General features: G+C 40.2%; 1 protein-coding gene across 3 annotated transcripts in view; it reads left to right on the top strand.

Annotated features, from left to right (window-relative positions):
- Positions 1–18,217, top strand: part of si:rp71-68n21.9 (kelch-like protein 13) — a 53,505-nt gene that overhangs the window by 15,346 nt on the left and 19,942 nt on the right. Inside the window, exons 1-2 of one of the 3 annotated variants that reach the window (XM_052014103.1) lie at positions 13,399–13,466; positions 14,732–14,814. The exons of 1 other annotated variant lie outside the window; for it this stretch is intronic. Coding sequence is in view for 1 of the 2 variants with exons in the window: in XM_052014101.1 (XP_051870061.1) it covers positions 13,366–13,466 (101 nt within the window). In the remaining variant the exon portion in view is untranslated. Of the gene's footprint in view, positions 1–13,229; positions 13,467–14,731; positions 14,815–18,217 lie in introns of those variants that run through there. One more of the 3 variants, XM_052014101.1, reaches the window with a different exon arrangement.

Raw genomic sequence — 18,217 nt, 5'->3', positions numbered from 1 at the left:
TGGGCCAAATGCAGGCAAATAGGATTAGCTGAGATAGGCTAATCCTATGGACAAGTTGGGCCAAAGGGCCTTTTTCTGTGCCGTATGACTCTGAATCTATGAATCCATATGTTGCTGAAAGGGAGGGGAGTGTAGAAGAGGTGTCAGTGAGAGGTCAAATAGGCTGAAGGTCTTTAGTTTTCTCACCTGAGATTCAGTAAAGATTAATGCACGAGACGAGTTCACTTCACAAAAGACACTGTGGCAGAAATCTGTCATGACAGTGATTTAACTTTTATGCATTTTAAAAATTCACTTATGGGATGTAGGCATCATTGGCAAGGCCTACATTTCTTGCCCATCCCTAATGGTTCTTAAGGTGGCAATGATGAGCCACCTTCTTGAACTGGTACAGTCGAAGGTACTCCCACGCTGTTGTTCAGAACAGAGTTCCAGGATTTAAAGCTGGGATGAAGAGGGAACAGCAATAATTTTCCAAGTGAGGAAGGTGTGCAAGTTGAGTGGAACCTACAGGTGGTATTTTCTGATGTACCTGTTTACCTTGTCTTTCTGGATGGTAGAAGTAACAAGTTTGGAAGGGGTTGTCAGAATAGCTTGGACAGTGCATTTGGTGGATATTACACACATGGAGTGCAGGTGGTCAGGAGAAGAAATGTTGTGGATGAGTGCCAATCCAGTAGGCTGCTTATTTCTAGGTAGTCATTGAGCAATACAGCACAGATACAGGCCCTTTGGCCCAACCAGTCCATGCTAACCATGGTGTCCACCCAGCTCGTCACGATTTCCTGCGTTCGGCCCATATTCCTGCACGTACCTATCAAGTGTTTCTTAAATGATACTATGGTACCTGCCTGAAACACTTCCTCTGACAGCTCGTTCCATATACTCACCACCCTGTGTGTGAAAAAGTTGCCCCTCAAGTCCCTTTTAAATCTTTCTCCTCTCACCCTAAATCTATACCCCTTAGTTTTGGACTCCCCTACCCTGGAGAAAAGACCATTACCGTCCACCTTATCTATGCCTCTCATAATTTTAAATACTTCTGTAAGGTCGCCCCTCATTCTCCTATGTTCCAAGGAATAAAGACCTAGTCTGGCCAACCTCTCCCTTTAACTCAGGCCTTCTAGTCCTGGCAACATCCTTGTAAATCTCCTCTGCACTTTCCAGTTTAACCAGGTCTTTTCTATAATAGGGCACCCAAAACCGCACACAGTAGTCCAAGTGTGGCATCATTGACTTATACAACTGCAACATAATGAGCAAACCTTTACACTTGTTGAACTTCTTGAGAGTTGTCGGAGATTTACTCATCCAGACAAGTGGAGAATATTCTAATACTCCCGACAGGTACTTTGTAGATGGTGGAAAGGCTATGGGGCGTTCGGAGTTGTATTTTACCAAACTACCAGCCAGCACCAGTAGCAATTGCATTTCTGTGACTATGTACGCCCATTTGTCAATAATGACCCAGAATGTTGCTGGTGGGAATTAGTAATGGGAATTCCATTGAATGTTAATGCATGGCAAAGACATTTAGACAGGCACACGGATAGGAACGGTTTACAGCGATATGGGCCAAACACAGGCAAAAAGGACTAGCTCAGGTAGGGACCTTGGCTGGCATGGATGAGTTGGGCCAAAGGGCCCATCTCTGTGCTGTATAACTCTATGACTCTACAGTTCCTACTGGGCTGCTGCTGGAGATGGAAGCAATCTCAAGCTGTTTGAATCACATTGCTGCAAAAGGTAGGTCACCAAGTCCCTCAACACAGAGAGGGACACCTTCACGTCATTCTCTCCTGCCAGAGAAGAACAATAGGGAGACAGAAAGGAAGAAACTATATGCTAGTCAGTCTAAAATCTGACGTTAGGAAAATGTTGGAATCCATTGTTATGGAAGTAATAGCAGAATATCTAAAATAAAACAAGACCATTAACTAGGGAGAGCCTCTATTATTTATAATCTACATTGAAAAACATGGATGGAGGGGCTGAGTGCACTGTGGCCACTTTTGCTGATGATACAAAGGTAAATGGCAAATTATGAAAGGGACACAAAGAACCTGAAAAGGAATAAGTAAATGGACAAAAAATTAGCAGATGGAGGATAATGTGGGAAATGGTTCAGTTATCCATTGTGGAAGGAAGAATAAAAGAGCAAATTATTATAAAATATTGGGGTACAAAGGGAGCTGGGGGTCTCAGTAACAGAAAAACAAAAAACTAGCATGCAGGTCTTTCAAATAATTAGGAACATGATGGTCGGCACAGACTCAGTGGGCCGAAGGGCCTGTTTCTGTGCTGCAGCTCTCTGTGACTGTGACTAATGAAATATTGGTCTTTATTGCAAGGGGTATAGAGTAAAAAATGTAAGTACAGGGTGCTGCTGGTTCTACACTGGGAGTATTGCTTATAGTTTGGGTCTTCAAAATGATGTACTTGCATTGGAGGCAGTGCAGAGAAGGTTCACTCGATTGAATACAGGGATGGCGGTTGATGTTTGAAGTAATATTGAGCTGGATCTTACTGAAACAAGTAAGATTCTGAAGAGAATTGATAGGGTGGATGCTAAGAGGATGCCCCCTCCTTCAACCTTGTAGGGATATTTCAAACTATTGGGCATACTTTCAGAATGAAGGTCATCCTTTTAAGATGGAGATGAGATGTTTTCCTTTCAGAAGGTCATGAATGCTTCAAATTGCTAACCCCACTGCTGTGGAGACAGAATTATTGAATATATTCACGTTTAAGCCACAAAGGGGTCAAGAAGTGTGGGCAGCGAGCAGGAACATGGTGTTGAGGCCAAGATCAGAGCAACAACAAGTTTGTTAAATGGTGGAACAGGCAAGGGGCAGACTGGTTCTTATATAGGCAGGAGGACGGGGGAACTTACTCATATTGCAAGCTTCTCTATGGTACAGTATACGATTGATTCCATGCATATTACTTCATGTGAAGTGTGTGTAAACACTGGCATTTTTCCTAAATTAAAAGAGACACTAATCCCTCATTGTGCAGCTCAGAATCAGACTTATTATCACTGACATATGACGTGAAATGTGTTGTTTTGCAGCAGCAGTACACTGCAAAGACATAAAAACCTATAAATTACTAAACTAAATAGTGCAAAGATAAGGAATAATGAGGTAGTGTTCATGTGTATTGGAGGCTCCATACCACAGACAGCGTAAATGTTCATCATTTTTCTCATAGAAATCTTCTGTGGCAACTGTATCTGACCCACTGTAGCACCACCCTGGGGCTTGGCACCTCATATTATTTTGATAAATGGCACCATCACTTTACCATTAAACTGTATTTATCCTGTGGATAAGGAGCCTTTATCCTCCTCTATAGAGAACTCTTGCTTGGTAAAAAACATCAGGATGTCCGTTACCAACCATGACTTCTAGACGTTGCAAAGTCATGTCAAGACTTCCAACACTGGTTCCAGCCAAGAGCTCATTTCCTTTCAGAGGTGCAGCATGGCTTCAGTCAGCATCAGATAGTTTGAACCAACACCGGCCTCTCATAAACCTGGGTCCCTTGTGACATACATAACACCGGCTAGATGCTGAAATCATGATTACGAACTGGCAGTGCAACTTCTGTGTAGGGCGTGTGAATGGCAATATGGTGATGGGTTAATCACCCATTGTAATCCCAAGTGTCCCAGCAATCAATTAACTAACACGCTCACCTCTGCATCATGCCTCAGGTCCTAAACTGTCACATCATCCTATTGACATAGCTTTGAAACCATGGGATACTAGAATGTGAATACATGTGCTTATCTGGATACACCCTCTACTTTGTTTTCTTCTTTCTATATATAATATAGGAACAATAATTTGGAATTTATGTTGCCATGTTGTTTGGAAATCTGACTACTGACGTACTAAAATGTAGATTAATACCCCATGAAGAAGAATGAAGGGTGACCTTATTGAGACCAATAAGATCCTAAGGGGCATGACAGGTTAGATGTGGAGATGTTTTCACAAGTGGGAGTGTTTTGAACAAGGAGACGGTTACAACAGGAGCTGGTCATTTAAAACAAAGGTACACAGACATTCTTCTCGCAGTGGTGGTGAAACTCAATTTCTCTACCCCAGAAGATCGTGGAGGCTTGATCATCGTAAGTATTTCAAAGATCAAAGAATTGAGGGCTATGGGAACCAGCACACGAGGCCAGTGCAGAGCAGGTATGATCATATTGAATGATAGGGTAGGTGTGAGGGGCCTGGTGATCTACTCCTACTCTTATTTTCTTGTGGTCTTGCATCACCAGCAGAATTTTTTTTTGAAAAAACCTGATAAAAGAAGTGCACGAGCAGCAACTTTTGCCCAAAGCTCATCTGGTGAGAGTTTGCCATTGATTCGGAGGGTGAGGTGAACACAGTTCTAAGAACCAGATAACCTGCTTCCTCTTGCAGCAGGTTAGTGCAGGAAACAGAAGTTGCCTGGTGGTTTTTTTTAAAAGAACAAAAGGCAGCCTCTTATTCTAGATCTTATCTGCAGAAATATATCAAATAGCCATTGAAGGCAGTACTGTGTGGGAAGCCAAAACCAGCAGAAGCAACTTAACTCTAAAGTTAGTCAATTTTATTCCTACACATTTTAGTGGGCTGTTCTAGATTTAGTGAACAATCTCTGGGATTGCATCTGACAGCTGCATTAACCCACAAAAAAGCAGCACTTTAGGTTCTTCCACACAATTCCCTTGACATCAAGGCAGCATTTGACTGAATGCAGCGTCAAGGAGGCCTGATAGCACTGGAGTCATTGGGAACAAAAAAAAATCAGCGGACGAAAAAAAGTGTTCCCTTTTGTAGGTTTATGCAGCTGGCAGAGGGAATCCCAGAGCAAGCCATGGATGCTCACTAAATTTATATTAAAAAAACTATTCCTGATATCAATGGCACTGTCAGAGTTCCCCACCACCAGCACCCTGGTGGAGGGGGTCACCATTGATCGCAAAAATCAGCTGGACCAGCCAGATAAATACCTTGGCAACAATAGCAGGACAGAGACTGGGTATCTTGTGAGAAGTAACTCGCCTCTTGATTCCCCAAATCCTTTCATCATCTTCAGGGCACAAGGCAAAAGCAAAATGGATAACCCTTCAGTTGCCTGGATGAGTAGAACTCCCAACAACTCTCATTTGCACGCCTTCCAACACCCTAAACACCTATTCTCTCCACCACCAGCATGCAATTCTTCCATCTTCTAAACACACTGCAGTTATTTGCCTAGGCTACTCTGGTAGTGCCTCCTACATCTACAAACTCTACTAGAAGGACAAGAGCAACAGATACGGGAGAACATCACTGTTGGCTCTCCAAGTCACATGCTTCACATGGAAGTACATCACCCTCCCTTTCCCGACCTCGAACTTTCCACCCAACCGCACCATGGGAGTACTTTCACCGGTGATACCTCACCACCACATCCTCAAGGGCATTTGGGGGATGAGCAATAAACACTTGCTTTGTCAGCAACATTCCCACAAATAAATATGAAATAACACATACCCACCCCTCACTGCTTTACCTCAAGTCTTGCTGGAGCTGTGAATGGTGTCCACAGACAAAGGAGATGAAGCTGGTGACATGGCCTCGCCATCACCCGTGGGAGGTCACACGATGGGCACACTCTCGAATTTCTCAGTCATCAATTTTGAGTTCCATATATGCATGGCTTCCTGACTGTTCACACTCCTTGTTATTTGCTTTGGTTGAACCAGGTTCTAAAAAGGTTTTGAAAGCATGATTAACCCAGAGCAAGCTACAAACTTGGTATTGGTATATTATTGTTACATCTACTGAGATACAGAGAAAAGCTCTCATTTGCGTACCATCCAGACAGATCATGCCATACACAAGTACTTCAAGGTAGTAAAAATAAAACAGAATGTAGAATATAGCGTTGCAGATGCAGAATACTGTAATGTGACACTGAGACTGCTTCCTTTCTCCAACCATCACTGCTCCATCTCAATCTACACTTTCATTAACTGCGTCATGGTGAGTGAAATTTGTCTGGGTCAGTATTAATGTTTGAAAGATTTTGCTGCCACTAACTCTGCCCAACATTCTTCTCCATTGAAGTCAGAGGGAAAAATTTCAAGGAGTATGATGAGAGGGGACACCATATCTTTAGTATCAAATTGGAATAATTTTTATAAATTGCTCAACTGGGTGGTCTGAACAGAACAGGCCCTTCGGCCCGCAATGTTGTGCCAACATAGCTATTCCCTCCTACCTACAGAATGCCCATATCCCTCTATATTCCTCTCATTCATGTGCTTATCCAAGCCCCTCTTAAAAGCCCCCAATGAATTTGCCTCCACCACCCTATCAGTAAATAAATGTACCCCTCACGTCTGTTCTGAACTTACTAATCAAGACCATCGATCACTGCCCTAAATACACCCAATGACTTGGCCTCCACAGCACTCTGCGGCAACAAATGCACTACCCTCTGGCTGAAGAAATTCCTCCTCATCTCAGTTTTAGAGAGAGAGAGAGAGAGAGAGAGAGAGAGAGAGAGAGGAGCAGGGAGCAGACACATAGTGAGAAAGTTTGTCAATAGGAGTTTAAGTAAATGAGCATTGTATAATCTTCATTTCTGAAAATATCCCTTGCCTCAATGAGAACCCCCACACCTCTTGAGCTGTTCACTACCCTGTTGAACAGACCCCTACTCTGGCCTCTGCAGTGTCACGGGTGCTGTGCAGCCAACCACCTATCCTAACGACTCGCTGCATCTGCTGGTCCCGCGGCCTTGCCTCCTGTTGTGTGTGTGGCCCCAACACAAACATCTTGGTGTCAGGAGATAAGTCCTGAAACTTCAGAGTTGTTGTGCAAAAAGGAGAAATTGGATGACATCACAGGGAAAAACGCGGAGAGGGATGTACTGGGAGAGAGAGAGAGAACAAGCAAACGAGAAACAGAGAGGACTGACCTTGTCACAAAAAATCTTGTGACTCTAATCGACAACGCTGGAAATCGCCCTTGAACAGACTTTTCTATCACCCATCTCTCCTGCAGGTGATGTGATCCACAAACCCCCCCTCCCCCAGGACCTTCTTAATAAACCTCGGGGATCACTAATGCGTCACTCTGCAAATAAACAGCCCGCTCCACTGTGTGTGTTGTCTGTGTGGGAGACACATTGCCTGCAGCTGTGAGAAATTCAATTAGCTCTGTGCAGTAATAATCGCTGTTTCTGAAAGAGCCCGGCGTTATATAAAGGAGCCCAACAAACTGCTTTTAAGCGGTGTCGTAGATTATTGTGAATTTTATTCCTTTTTAAAACAGTGCTGGGGGAAATGTGTCAAAGCTGGAAAAAAGTGCTGAGGAATTTCTAGTTTACAAAGTAAATTTGTCATAATGTGCTAAGTCAAGTTGTTTCAAGCCTCAATACCCCCGGACAATGTGATCTGTAGGAAATACTAGTAGATGACCTCGATAGCATGAAATACAAATATGATTTCCTTCAGCCTAGAATTTGTGTTCGAGATATTTTTATGTTTAATTTATGGTTCTCTTTCTCTCCCCCTGTCTTTCTCCGGTGTTCATTTCCCTTTCTTTGCCTGGGCTGACATGGAATTGTTCCGCTTTAACTTTTCCAGACCTTGTGTTTCACAGTCCGTCAATCAGATCCCAGATGTTCTGTAGAGATCCTCAAAATATTTCCATCTTGCACTACCAGCAATTTGTTGTGCAACACATCAGCGATATCACGAGACAAGGGCAAGTGTAACTAGCCCAAGTACCGTTCATTCTCCTGCCACACTAAATTTAATATTAAAATCTCACTGTTTTAAAAAAAATGGTTTTAAACGTGAACTCATCTGCTGACGAAAAAAAACAAAAATAGAAATATCCCAAGTGAAGGTTAATTTTGGAGAATAATCTTCATTCAGCACCTTAAATCGACAGACTGGTTAAACATAAGATTCTATATTATCAAGAGCATATTCCCTTATATTTATTGATACATTCTTTTTATTTATGGTGGTCATACTAAAAATCTTCCAGCTCCACTCATTTTCTATCTACACCATTTGACCTTCTGTTGTCAGGATTTTTAAATCTCATTTTATTCTAACCATTTTCCTGTTATAACATTTCCTTCTGCTCAAGGTGAACTCATCATTCTATAAATACACAATCTGGTCACTGGGTGGCACTCTGTCTCGAGCATGGCGTTGTTCCCTTCACGAAACATTTCAGATCTTTAGATTTTGTCAACAAAATATTGGCATTTTCCTCAAATTTTAAAAGTGTTGAGGCTTTTCATTTTGTGGAAACAACGTGGGGAATAACTAGTATCACTGATCCTAGAAATATACAGAACCGAAACCGGCCCTTCAGCACAAGGTGTGGATGCTGACCATCAAGTACTTGTTTATATTAATCTCATAGCACTTGGTCTTTAGCCTTCTATGCCTTGGCAATTCAAGGGCTCATTTAGATATTTCTTAAATATGTTTCAATATATCAGCAGTACCTGCTTCAACCATCTTCACAAGCAGTGCATTCTGGATTCCAGCTACCATCTGGTGCCCCCCTAGATCCTCTCTAAACCTCTCACACCTTAGCCTAAATCATGGTCTCTAACTTTAGAGGGAGATAAGTTTCCTGCTAGCTCACAAACTATGCCCCTAATTTTGTAGGCATCTATCAAGCCTCCTCTGATTTTAGGAAAACAGACCCAGCCTTTCCAGTGTCTCCACATAACAGAGGCATGGTAGCATAGTGGTTAGCACCATGCTTTACAGCGCCAATGACCCGGGTTCAAATCCAGCCACTGTCTGTAAGGAGTTTGTACGTCCTCCCCGTGTCTGTGTGGGTTTCCTCTGGGTGCTCCGGTTCCCTCCCACATTCCAAAGACGTACAGGTTAGGAAGTTATGGGCATGCTATGTTGGCACCGGAAGCATGACGACATTTGTGGGCTGTCCCCCAAAATCACTACGCAAAAGATGTATTTCACTGTGTGTTTTGATGTACATGTGACTAATAAAGATCTTATCTTAGTGAGGCCAGTGGTATAAATTCCAGGCACCTTCCTCTGATGGCCTGTGTAGCTGCCTAAGTGAAGTGGTCAGCCTTTGTACTGAGTAAGGCAAGGCCTCAGGACCCGACCTTTGGACATAACGGAGTGGGGTCTCTGTGCTATTTGGACTGGCAGTGAGTTGAACAACAGCCTGGAGGGCAAGCTCTGATCATTTCACAAAGACAACTCAGATTAATTGCCAGAATGAATCCACAAGCCTCCCTCCACCTAAGTGCCACCCCCAATCCGACAATATCCAAATATTGCTGTACCACCACCATTGGCATTATGCCAACACTTCCCGCACATTATCAATAAAAACATTCACAATAAGGGGTCAAGGCTGCTTCATTAAGTGGCAGACAAGCTGCAAATCCTGCTCCCTCGAGTCGACAGATTAATGTTGACAGCTTGCCACTCAAAATTAAATGAGACCCAATCACAGAAGTTGATGGTGCTTCTTATAGACTGCTTAAAAAAGTCGCATCCTAATTTCTGGTCTAGTAACTAAAGCAGAAGGGGTGCACCAGACTTGCATTGAGGTTAGGCTTTTTGTGCAATCGATATATAATGCTTTACACCAGTACGTCCAAAAGACATACGAGTAGGTTAATTTGGGCTTAAAATAGGCGGCGCGGACTCGTTGGGCCAGAAGGGCCTGTTACCACGCTGTAAATAAAAAAAAATTAGGTATGGATTAGGTAAAAATTAGGTAAAATTACTTCTAATTTTACTTTTGGTTAGATTGTGTCTGATTGGATGTCTTTAATTTCTCTTCATATCCTCAGTGAGCAATAATGCATTTTCTAAAATGCCAGTCCAGGATCATAAATCGGGTTTCATTTCCAAGATTTGTCAAGAAAACTGTGATGGCCACCCGAGGGAAAAGATATATGGTCAGTCATTCTGACAGCTGTCCTCATTGATAGAATGATAGACGGCAGCTGTTCCCTGGGCCCAGGCTACACTAATCATAGCATCAGGTCAGGTGCTCAATTACAGCAAATTCAGAACTGAAGATGATTAAAGTCATTCATTCGTATAGGAGAAGGAATATTTGTGGGTGGGTGTGTAGGGGAGTGGTGGTTGTAACAGGTCAGTATTGATGACAGTTCAAAATAATCCATAAGCCATATCCACACTGCATATGGTGTTCACAGCCAAAATATTACAATAAACTCTAAATCCATTTGGTTCCTAATGTTTACACTTATGCAAATTGCAAACCAAAGCATCAGAAGATTTGGCATTTATAAAATGAACTTGGAATATAATATTTGATATGAAAATATTAACATTGGGAAATATCCACGTCTGACGCTGCCTAAAATCATCATCATTGTGTCAAACAATGTTGCAATGCCTGCCTTCGTTGACTTGCTTTTGTATTTGCTTTGAGCTGGGAGAGAGTGCAGAGAATCATGTGGTCTGATAAAGAGATATATTATCATATCATTTCTCAGAACAAATTGTTTTTTAAATGAATACATTGCCCTTTAAATTTCATTTCTAATTGTCCCAAATGAAACATGAAATTGAAGTTTGAAAACTTCTGCTCTCCTTTTTAATTTTATTATAAAGCAAGCTTTTAATTCCATGAAATGAATGATGACAGTTACTCAAAATAATAAATGGCTTTTGCTGAAAATTGAATTATTAATGTGTTAAAGTTGTAGTCAGATTATAGTCAGATTGCTCTTGAGCCAAACTATAAACTATTTTTGAACATATGCTTTATAAACTTCACCTCCAGTGATAATTGAATCCGGGACTAGAGATCTTTATTTTGACCTTAAAGTCCAGCCATGATGATTAATTTGAAAACAGATTAGGATTGTTTGGTTTATGATGCCGTTTATCCAGAATAACTTCCTTTTGTTGGTGAAATTCCTGTAATTTCATTTTTTATTTTAAATCTATAACCAACGGCACCTTACTAGATGGCTAATCCATCCTTAATTATTTAGAAATATATTGATTGAATATTTTTGATCCATCACTCCAACGAGTCAAAACAGAATTTCATCAAACATCATTTTTCAGAGTTCAATCTCTGCTGACATGATCATTTCTATTCTTACTGTCTCCCTCTCAGCTTCTAAGCAGTGCCAGGGGTTGCTAGGCTGTGTGGCAGCCAGGAGGTTGGAATCATCTGGGATAAAGGCTTCTCAGAGAATGACATGTCTGAGTAGCACTGCTCTGGGATTGAATCCCGGGGCTCTTTAGAATGAAACAACAATTGAGCTGATATGTTAGGTTTCTTGATCCTTTCAATTTAAAACATAAATACAATATAAACTAAAATAGAGCTGAAACTCTGGTGATCTATCACTGAATTTGAAAGAGAAGAAAGTTAATGTCTTGGCTGTAACCTTTCAATATATTTGCACTTATGTGGTGCCATTTCAGGCTGTAAAATCTGAAAGTGCTTAGATGAATTATGATGAATGTAGTCATTATTAAAAATATATATATTCTGGTAAAGAGCCACATATCCAAAATGCAACCGTTGTTTTCTTTTAGATGATCTAGTTGTGCTTTTCAACTGTTTTTATGTCAGATTTTCCACAACTGCACTTTTAAAATAAAATCTCTCCCAGTTGTTACTTCTTAAAAAAAAATTGCTTTGGATCAGCTTCTTCAATGAAAACTCACAGTGGCTGTCCCATTGTGTGAATGTTGGTGTGAGAGGGAGGTGAGGAGTGGCATTGCCTGCATATTCGAAAACCCTCCAAAACATTTTGCAAACAGTCCTGTCACTGTCGCATATAAGTAGCCAATCGAAGCAAAGCCTACAAATATTTAATAAACATTTAGCCATTTGTGCTTGGTGTTGGTCAAGAAATCAGAAGGATATCTTCATTGTCAATTGGAACCAAAGGCTTTGTTCAAAGAAAGGGGCTAACGTCACATAGCATCTCCTCGGTACTAAGCAATTTGCCTCAATTTCAAAATGTTTACTTGGTTGCTTCCATTAAACATGCAATATAGTAGTGGCCACATGTTGTACACAGTGTATAAAACTTGATTCTGCTGAAGTTACCGGGATCTTAAAAGCAGAATACAACAGATATCCACCTCTAATGGATCAATTTCTGTTCCAAATACTCTGCTGATTCAAAAAAAGTGCAGTTGAACGAAGTTGATGCTTGAGCTTATTGTGGACGATATCTCCCTTTATAATAATTATTTTCAAGTCCCTTTTCTCTAATTATGTTACCTGTAAGTTTTCTTGTGTGATACAGATTTGGTGGTCTAGTCACTGTCTCATTGTATCTAAATTCTTTCCACAAATGCAGATACCTTCAGGGAAAATGATGTGATCAGTATCCAAGATGGTCAATTATTGTTATTTCTATTACACTGTGAAATGCTAGAGCTTTTGAACATTTTTATAAGGTTTGCTTCCAGCAGCAACTGCAGAGATTACAACCTGTTGCAGGCAATGTGGATTTGCAATTAGAATATAAAGATTTTGTCTTGTGCCAGTTAAATGAACAAACTGAGAATCACATGTATTTATAAGCAGCACTCCAGGAAAAAGAGTCAAAGGTTTCCCTAAAGCTTATCAAAAACTCTGAGCCCTATTAGTTTAATCAGGAATGCACACAGCAGCAGCTGTTGGATATTTGTCTTTGCACAGCTTCCTCCAATGAAAAGGAAAAACTGGCCAAGTATATAACAGTGCATTCAATGCTTTGATATGTGTCATTAGGAAATCCTTCATTGACCTCCATGTATTTATTTAGTTAAGAAGCAAATTTGATACCACAATGACCACTAGTGGCATTTTTCCATTTTGAAAAATACAATAGATAATTAGCAATTAAAAATATAATGGTTGTTGACAGAAGTCCTTCAAAATTTTCTTAAGCATAAATATTTGACAATGAAATTCCTGTAGCTGTATCAAATATTCTCTTTAATTCATATGTGCACTGCTTCCTAACATTGTGCAACCTACACACTCTTTTTCCATTGCCTCTGATCTGGTTTTGATGAAACAACAATCAGATGTCCACTTACGTAGAATCTACAGAAAACTGTTTGTCAATACCCAGATAGGGAAGTAAAGAGAGAGGGAGCCAGTGAGAAGCTTCTGTCTAAAGCAGGCTTATGTTCCTCAATCTGCCAGGTTTAGAAGCTGACAGCATTAACTGGATCATGTCCTGCTATTTTTGGAATATGTCTCCAAAATTAAGTTACCTACGGTGGAGAAGCAGTAATCTGAATGAGTGAGAGAACAGACTCTGTTATCAACATAAATGCATACCAGAGCTTGTTGTTTTATCTAAACCACCATGCCGTTGAAATGGAAACTCTGTAATAGCCCCATTGAAAGAAGATTCATGGTTTCTGTTCTCAAGGTTTCTAGGGCAGCGACAGTCTCTCCAACGTACATGTAAGTGGCATTTTATTTTCTTTCAGCCAGCATGCCTCTGTGATCAGATAACCAGAACGTGACAGTAGGGGTAATAGGAATTGATTAGAACTCTGTACACTCAGAACATATATTATTAAGAACAAAATGAGAATTATCTGGGAAAGGAAAATTTGTAAGAATCATCATCAATAACTAGGCTCCCTTGTACAGTCTTCTCACTGAATTGTGGTACAAACGAGAGAGCATGTTCTAAGAAGCTGTCAAGATTCTGATTAATGTTGATCAGAAGATTTCATGCTGTTTCCTTGAGTAATGAAACTGCAATTGTCCTGTGATGATATTTTCATGGATCTCAGCCAATGTGGTTTGTATTTATGAATGTAGTTCTTAAGATTTAAGTACTTTTAAATCTGAATTCAAATCATTTTTGAATGGATTCCCTAACTCTTTGAGAACAAACTTTTTTTGCCCACTCATGACCATAGACTTTATTTTGGAAAAAAAATTATAGTGGATGTCTTTAAATAGTGACATTTTGGCAATGAATGAACATATTGTATCAATCTATAGGCTATGTAGGAAGAAATAAAAAGAGAAAATGCTCAGCAAGTCAGGCAGCATTTGTGGAGGGAGAAACACTTAACCTTTCAGATCAATAATCCTTCATCTGAATGTAGGAGGAATCATTTACTCAAACCAACATACCCACCTATCGGTTATGTATTAACAGGTGAGGAAGGCTTGCATTGAGTGACAGTATCAAATTGCGTATTTGTCATCCTGCTTCTCCAATCAATTGTCTTTAAATTGGCATCAAGGTCAGCACAGACATTGTAGGCTGAAGGGCCTGTTTCTGTGCTGTACTGTTCTATGTATCATAGTGCAGAAGCAGTTGTATGTTACTGAGCACAAGCAATTTGATGAAAATGCCTGAATCTACATGAGCTTTATTTTTCTTTCCCCACTTTTCCTTCTTCCAATGCCCACCACGTGTCAGTGCAGGCACTTGATCCCAACCAATGGTTCAGCAGATAAATATCCTACTCAGTGAGCTCTACCATTCTGATTAAGAAGGCTGCAGGCACAATTCTTGGCCTCTGTCAGATTGGCTGGGGACCTAGTGGAGATGCACTGGTAAACCAATTTCCCAGGGTTAGAGGGTATGAATCAGCCAGAGTTTCAGCCCCTAATGAGTGTCCAATTAATCCTGTTGTATTGTGCATAAATCGGTGTGATGTAAAGAGAATATTAGGGTTAACTCTGATTCCCTCATCATAATACAGGCTGTAAGCAGTCACTATCTGAATTACTTGACCCAACATACCATGGCATCCATGAAATAATATCCAGCACCTGAAGAGCAGAGGTGAGAAAATTCTCCACCACTCAGTGTTACAGTATTTTTGCAGCAGGTTCCTTTGTCTGAAACTAGATATTATGACTGGTTTATATAGGGATAATCTGACAAGTGCTCTACATTTGCCTCTTTCCATCCATCTATGTAACTCTATCCTTGATTTGTTCATCCAGCCTCCTCCTAACAGTTGAGACCCCATCTATTATTTATGGTGTTCCTTTAAACTGTCCTTTGGTTACCAGGTAAGTAAGAAGCAGCAGGAGAGAGGTCTCCCTGGTCTCAGTTTACCTTTCCATTGACTCCTCATCTGATGGGAACTGCAAATGTCAATCCCACAAATTTGTAGATCATAATTGACTAAAACATGAACTGATTGATTTTGCATGAAGCCAGACTGCAGGTTGTGTTGTGTTCCATTGTATAATACCTAAACAAAGAAATAGAATATTATGTTAATCTGAAGTATAACCATAGAGTCGGTTATGGGCTGCTCAACAAAACTATTGCTTGCACTGAATGTGCTTCAGCTACAGTGCCATTATTATAATCAAAATAAAATTTTAATGTTAGTGTATCAGAGAGCACATTCATATCCTGCCTAGTTGAAACTGCAGCAGAAAATGTGCTCCAGGTCAGTTTAATTTTTTTTCTCATTATTACCAATAAGCTATTAAAATGTAACTGGAAAACCGTGTCTGTAAACCAAGGGTAGATTTTAGACAAATAATGAAACACAGCAAGGTTTGCATTTGAACTAGCCAGGAACCCAAAATCCTACAATAGAGAAAATGGTGAAATATTTTGCAGCTGTGGACAGTTAATGTTTCAAGTCAATGACCTTTCATTAGAACTGCTGACAGATCATCAACTTGAAATGATAAACCTGTTACTCTCTCCACAGATGTTCCTGACATGCTGAGTATTTTTGGTGTTTTCTGTTGTATTTCAGAAATCCAGCACTATAATATTTCACCTTTGGTTCCAAAGGCCTAATATATTTTTGAACATATGCTTAAATTAATTTTTTACTGCCTAATCGTTCTTAATTAGCCAATGTTCTCCATTCAGGATAACACCCTGTTATTTTGTGCTACAGCAAGTTACCATTTTAAAACACCCTCTGCACTAATAACCTGTCAAGTCTGTGGGAGTCCCAGATGTGTAACCAGTTTTGACGGGCAGCATGGATTGGCACAGACAGACAGGGCTGAAGTTTATCAACAATAAACTGAACTTACTGTCACCACAAACATTTAGTTGCAGTTTGCTTGATATCTGGAACTTGTCGCCAGAGGAGGTGGTGGAGTCAGATACAGTCACTACATTTAAGAGGCATTTAAATAGGCAAGTCATAGAAGGATATGGACCTAGTGTGGACAACTGGGATCAGCGTAAATAGGTAAAAAAGGTCAGCATGGATGAGTTGGGCCAAAGGGCCTGTTTCTGTGTTGTATGACTCTTTGTCACCAAGCTTTTTGTTCAATTCATCAAACAAGAATGTGTGGAGGCTGTTTTTCAGTGAGTGCAACAACTGCTTGCTGTTTGTGGACGGTGGTGATATTTAAGCAACTTCTAAAATTAATCAGCTGAAACAAATTAATAACATTAATAAATTTAACATTCTAGGTGAATAAGTATTTTAGCGATCAATTTAAAGGCCACATAATGATATTTGTGAAGCGAAGATGTTAGATGCTGGAAATGACTACCTTGATAGACCAGGGAAGAAATAACCATTCTTGGATGGGTAGCATTAAACATGCGATACAGTAGCACCTGCATCAAACACAATTTATCCGAAATTTGATACCACACATATAAATGAGTTGCAAATGCAAATGCCACAATACGTAGATGCTTTCAAGTCGCTTCCTAAATTGAACAGCAGGTACATCCATCCACTGGAGTATCCTAATGAATACTGTGGGAATGCAAATGCCTGTAATTATATTCCACATAAGTGATAATATAATAACTGAAAAAGGATCATTTTCCATTTTCACACAATAAATGCACTCCAATTTAAGTAATGTGTTTTTGCTCAAATTACATAGTTATTAAGTCTGCAAGCCACACACATTTATCATGTACACACATTTTCCCTGTAATAGATTGCATGCTTTTTCTATTTCAATTATCTGTAAAGTACTGCAGATTTGAAATATTAACCCCGTACCACACTTTAGAACACACTTCTAAGTCTTTTTAAAAAATTGTGAGCATTGTTACTGATACTTCAGAAAAAGTTGGTTTTGTCCTGTATAGCATTACATCCTATATATTAAACAGCACTCATTTATCTACCAATCTAATGACAGTATTCACCAATTTGCTTCAATGCTTGAAATGAGTTAACTTATAATGAAAACATTATAAGAATTTATCAGTATGTTAATAATCTTTCACAACCCAATTTAAATTTAAAAACTGCTGATCAGGCGTGTTCTGGCATTTTGAAATCACAGGTGCCAGTAGGTTGAAAGGGGTTGTATAGATCAGAGCCTCAGCACAGACTGCATGGAGCTGCAAGGTGCACATTTCTAGGCTGAATCAGCAATCTCAGCTATGCTATTATGTGACAGGTTGAAGCCAGATGCTTTTCAAAGAAGACGCAGAGAAAAATTGGAAACACAATTATCTTGCACGAGGTCATTTTGGCAGAAGCTCATTGTTTGCCCTTCTTCTTGGGCAGGAGAGCATCTAACATGCTGAGATCCAAGGAAACAAATGTTGCAACTTGCCATTTTTGTAAAACAAAATATTCTAAAGGTGGTTGTTTCACTGACTAAGGGAAAGGGTATAATTGTAAAACCAGTATACTGTAAGCGGTATAATTGTAAAACCACTTATGAAGGTCAGATTTCAGTTTTGTTATACTGAATGCACAAAGCAAAACACTTCTCTAAAACACCACTTTATATCCATCTGAGGGATTCTGTTTCTGAAGGAGGTACCACAGGTGTATTTCCTCATGACTTTGAAGAAGATCATTGACCTCTCACAACAACCCTCGAAATCCTTCTCCACTTATTTCCTTGTAGCCTATTTTCACCCACATACCCATTAATACTCCCTAATTCTCCCACTAGCTACTTACACTAGAGTGAATTTACAGTAGCCAATGAAGCTAATAACCAGCACATACTTGGTATGCGGGAGGAAACCCAAGCACCCAGAGGAAACCCACACAGTCGCAAAAAGAACATGAAAACTTCACACAAACAGCACCCATGGTCAGTATTGAACCAGGTTTGCTGGAGCTGTGAGACGGCTGTACTATCTACAATATCACTGTGTCAATGCATCTGTTCACTTAGCAGGAGCTAGATGACCTGTAAATTGGAAACTGGCTGGTAAGATAGTGGTCTGAGCAGCCATACAGTGCTACAGACAAACCATCCCCTTCAGTTTC

This window comes from Pristis pectinata, chromosome 4 (assembly GCF_009764475.1).
Source record: "Pristis pectinata isolate sPriPec2 chromosome 4, sPriPec2.1.pri, whole genome shotgun sequence".
NCBI classification, from domain to species: Eukaryota; Metazoa; Chordata; class Chondrichthyes; order Rhinopristiformes; family Pristidae; genus Pristis; species Pristis pectinata.
This window is presented reverse-complemented; position numbering and strand designations above follow the sequence as displayed.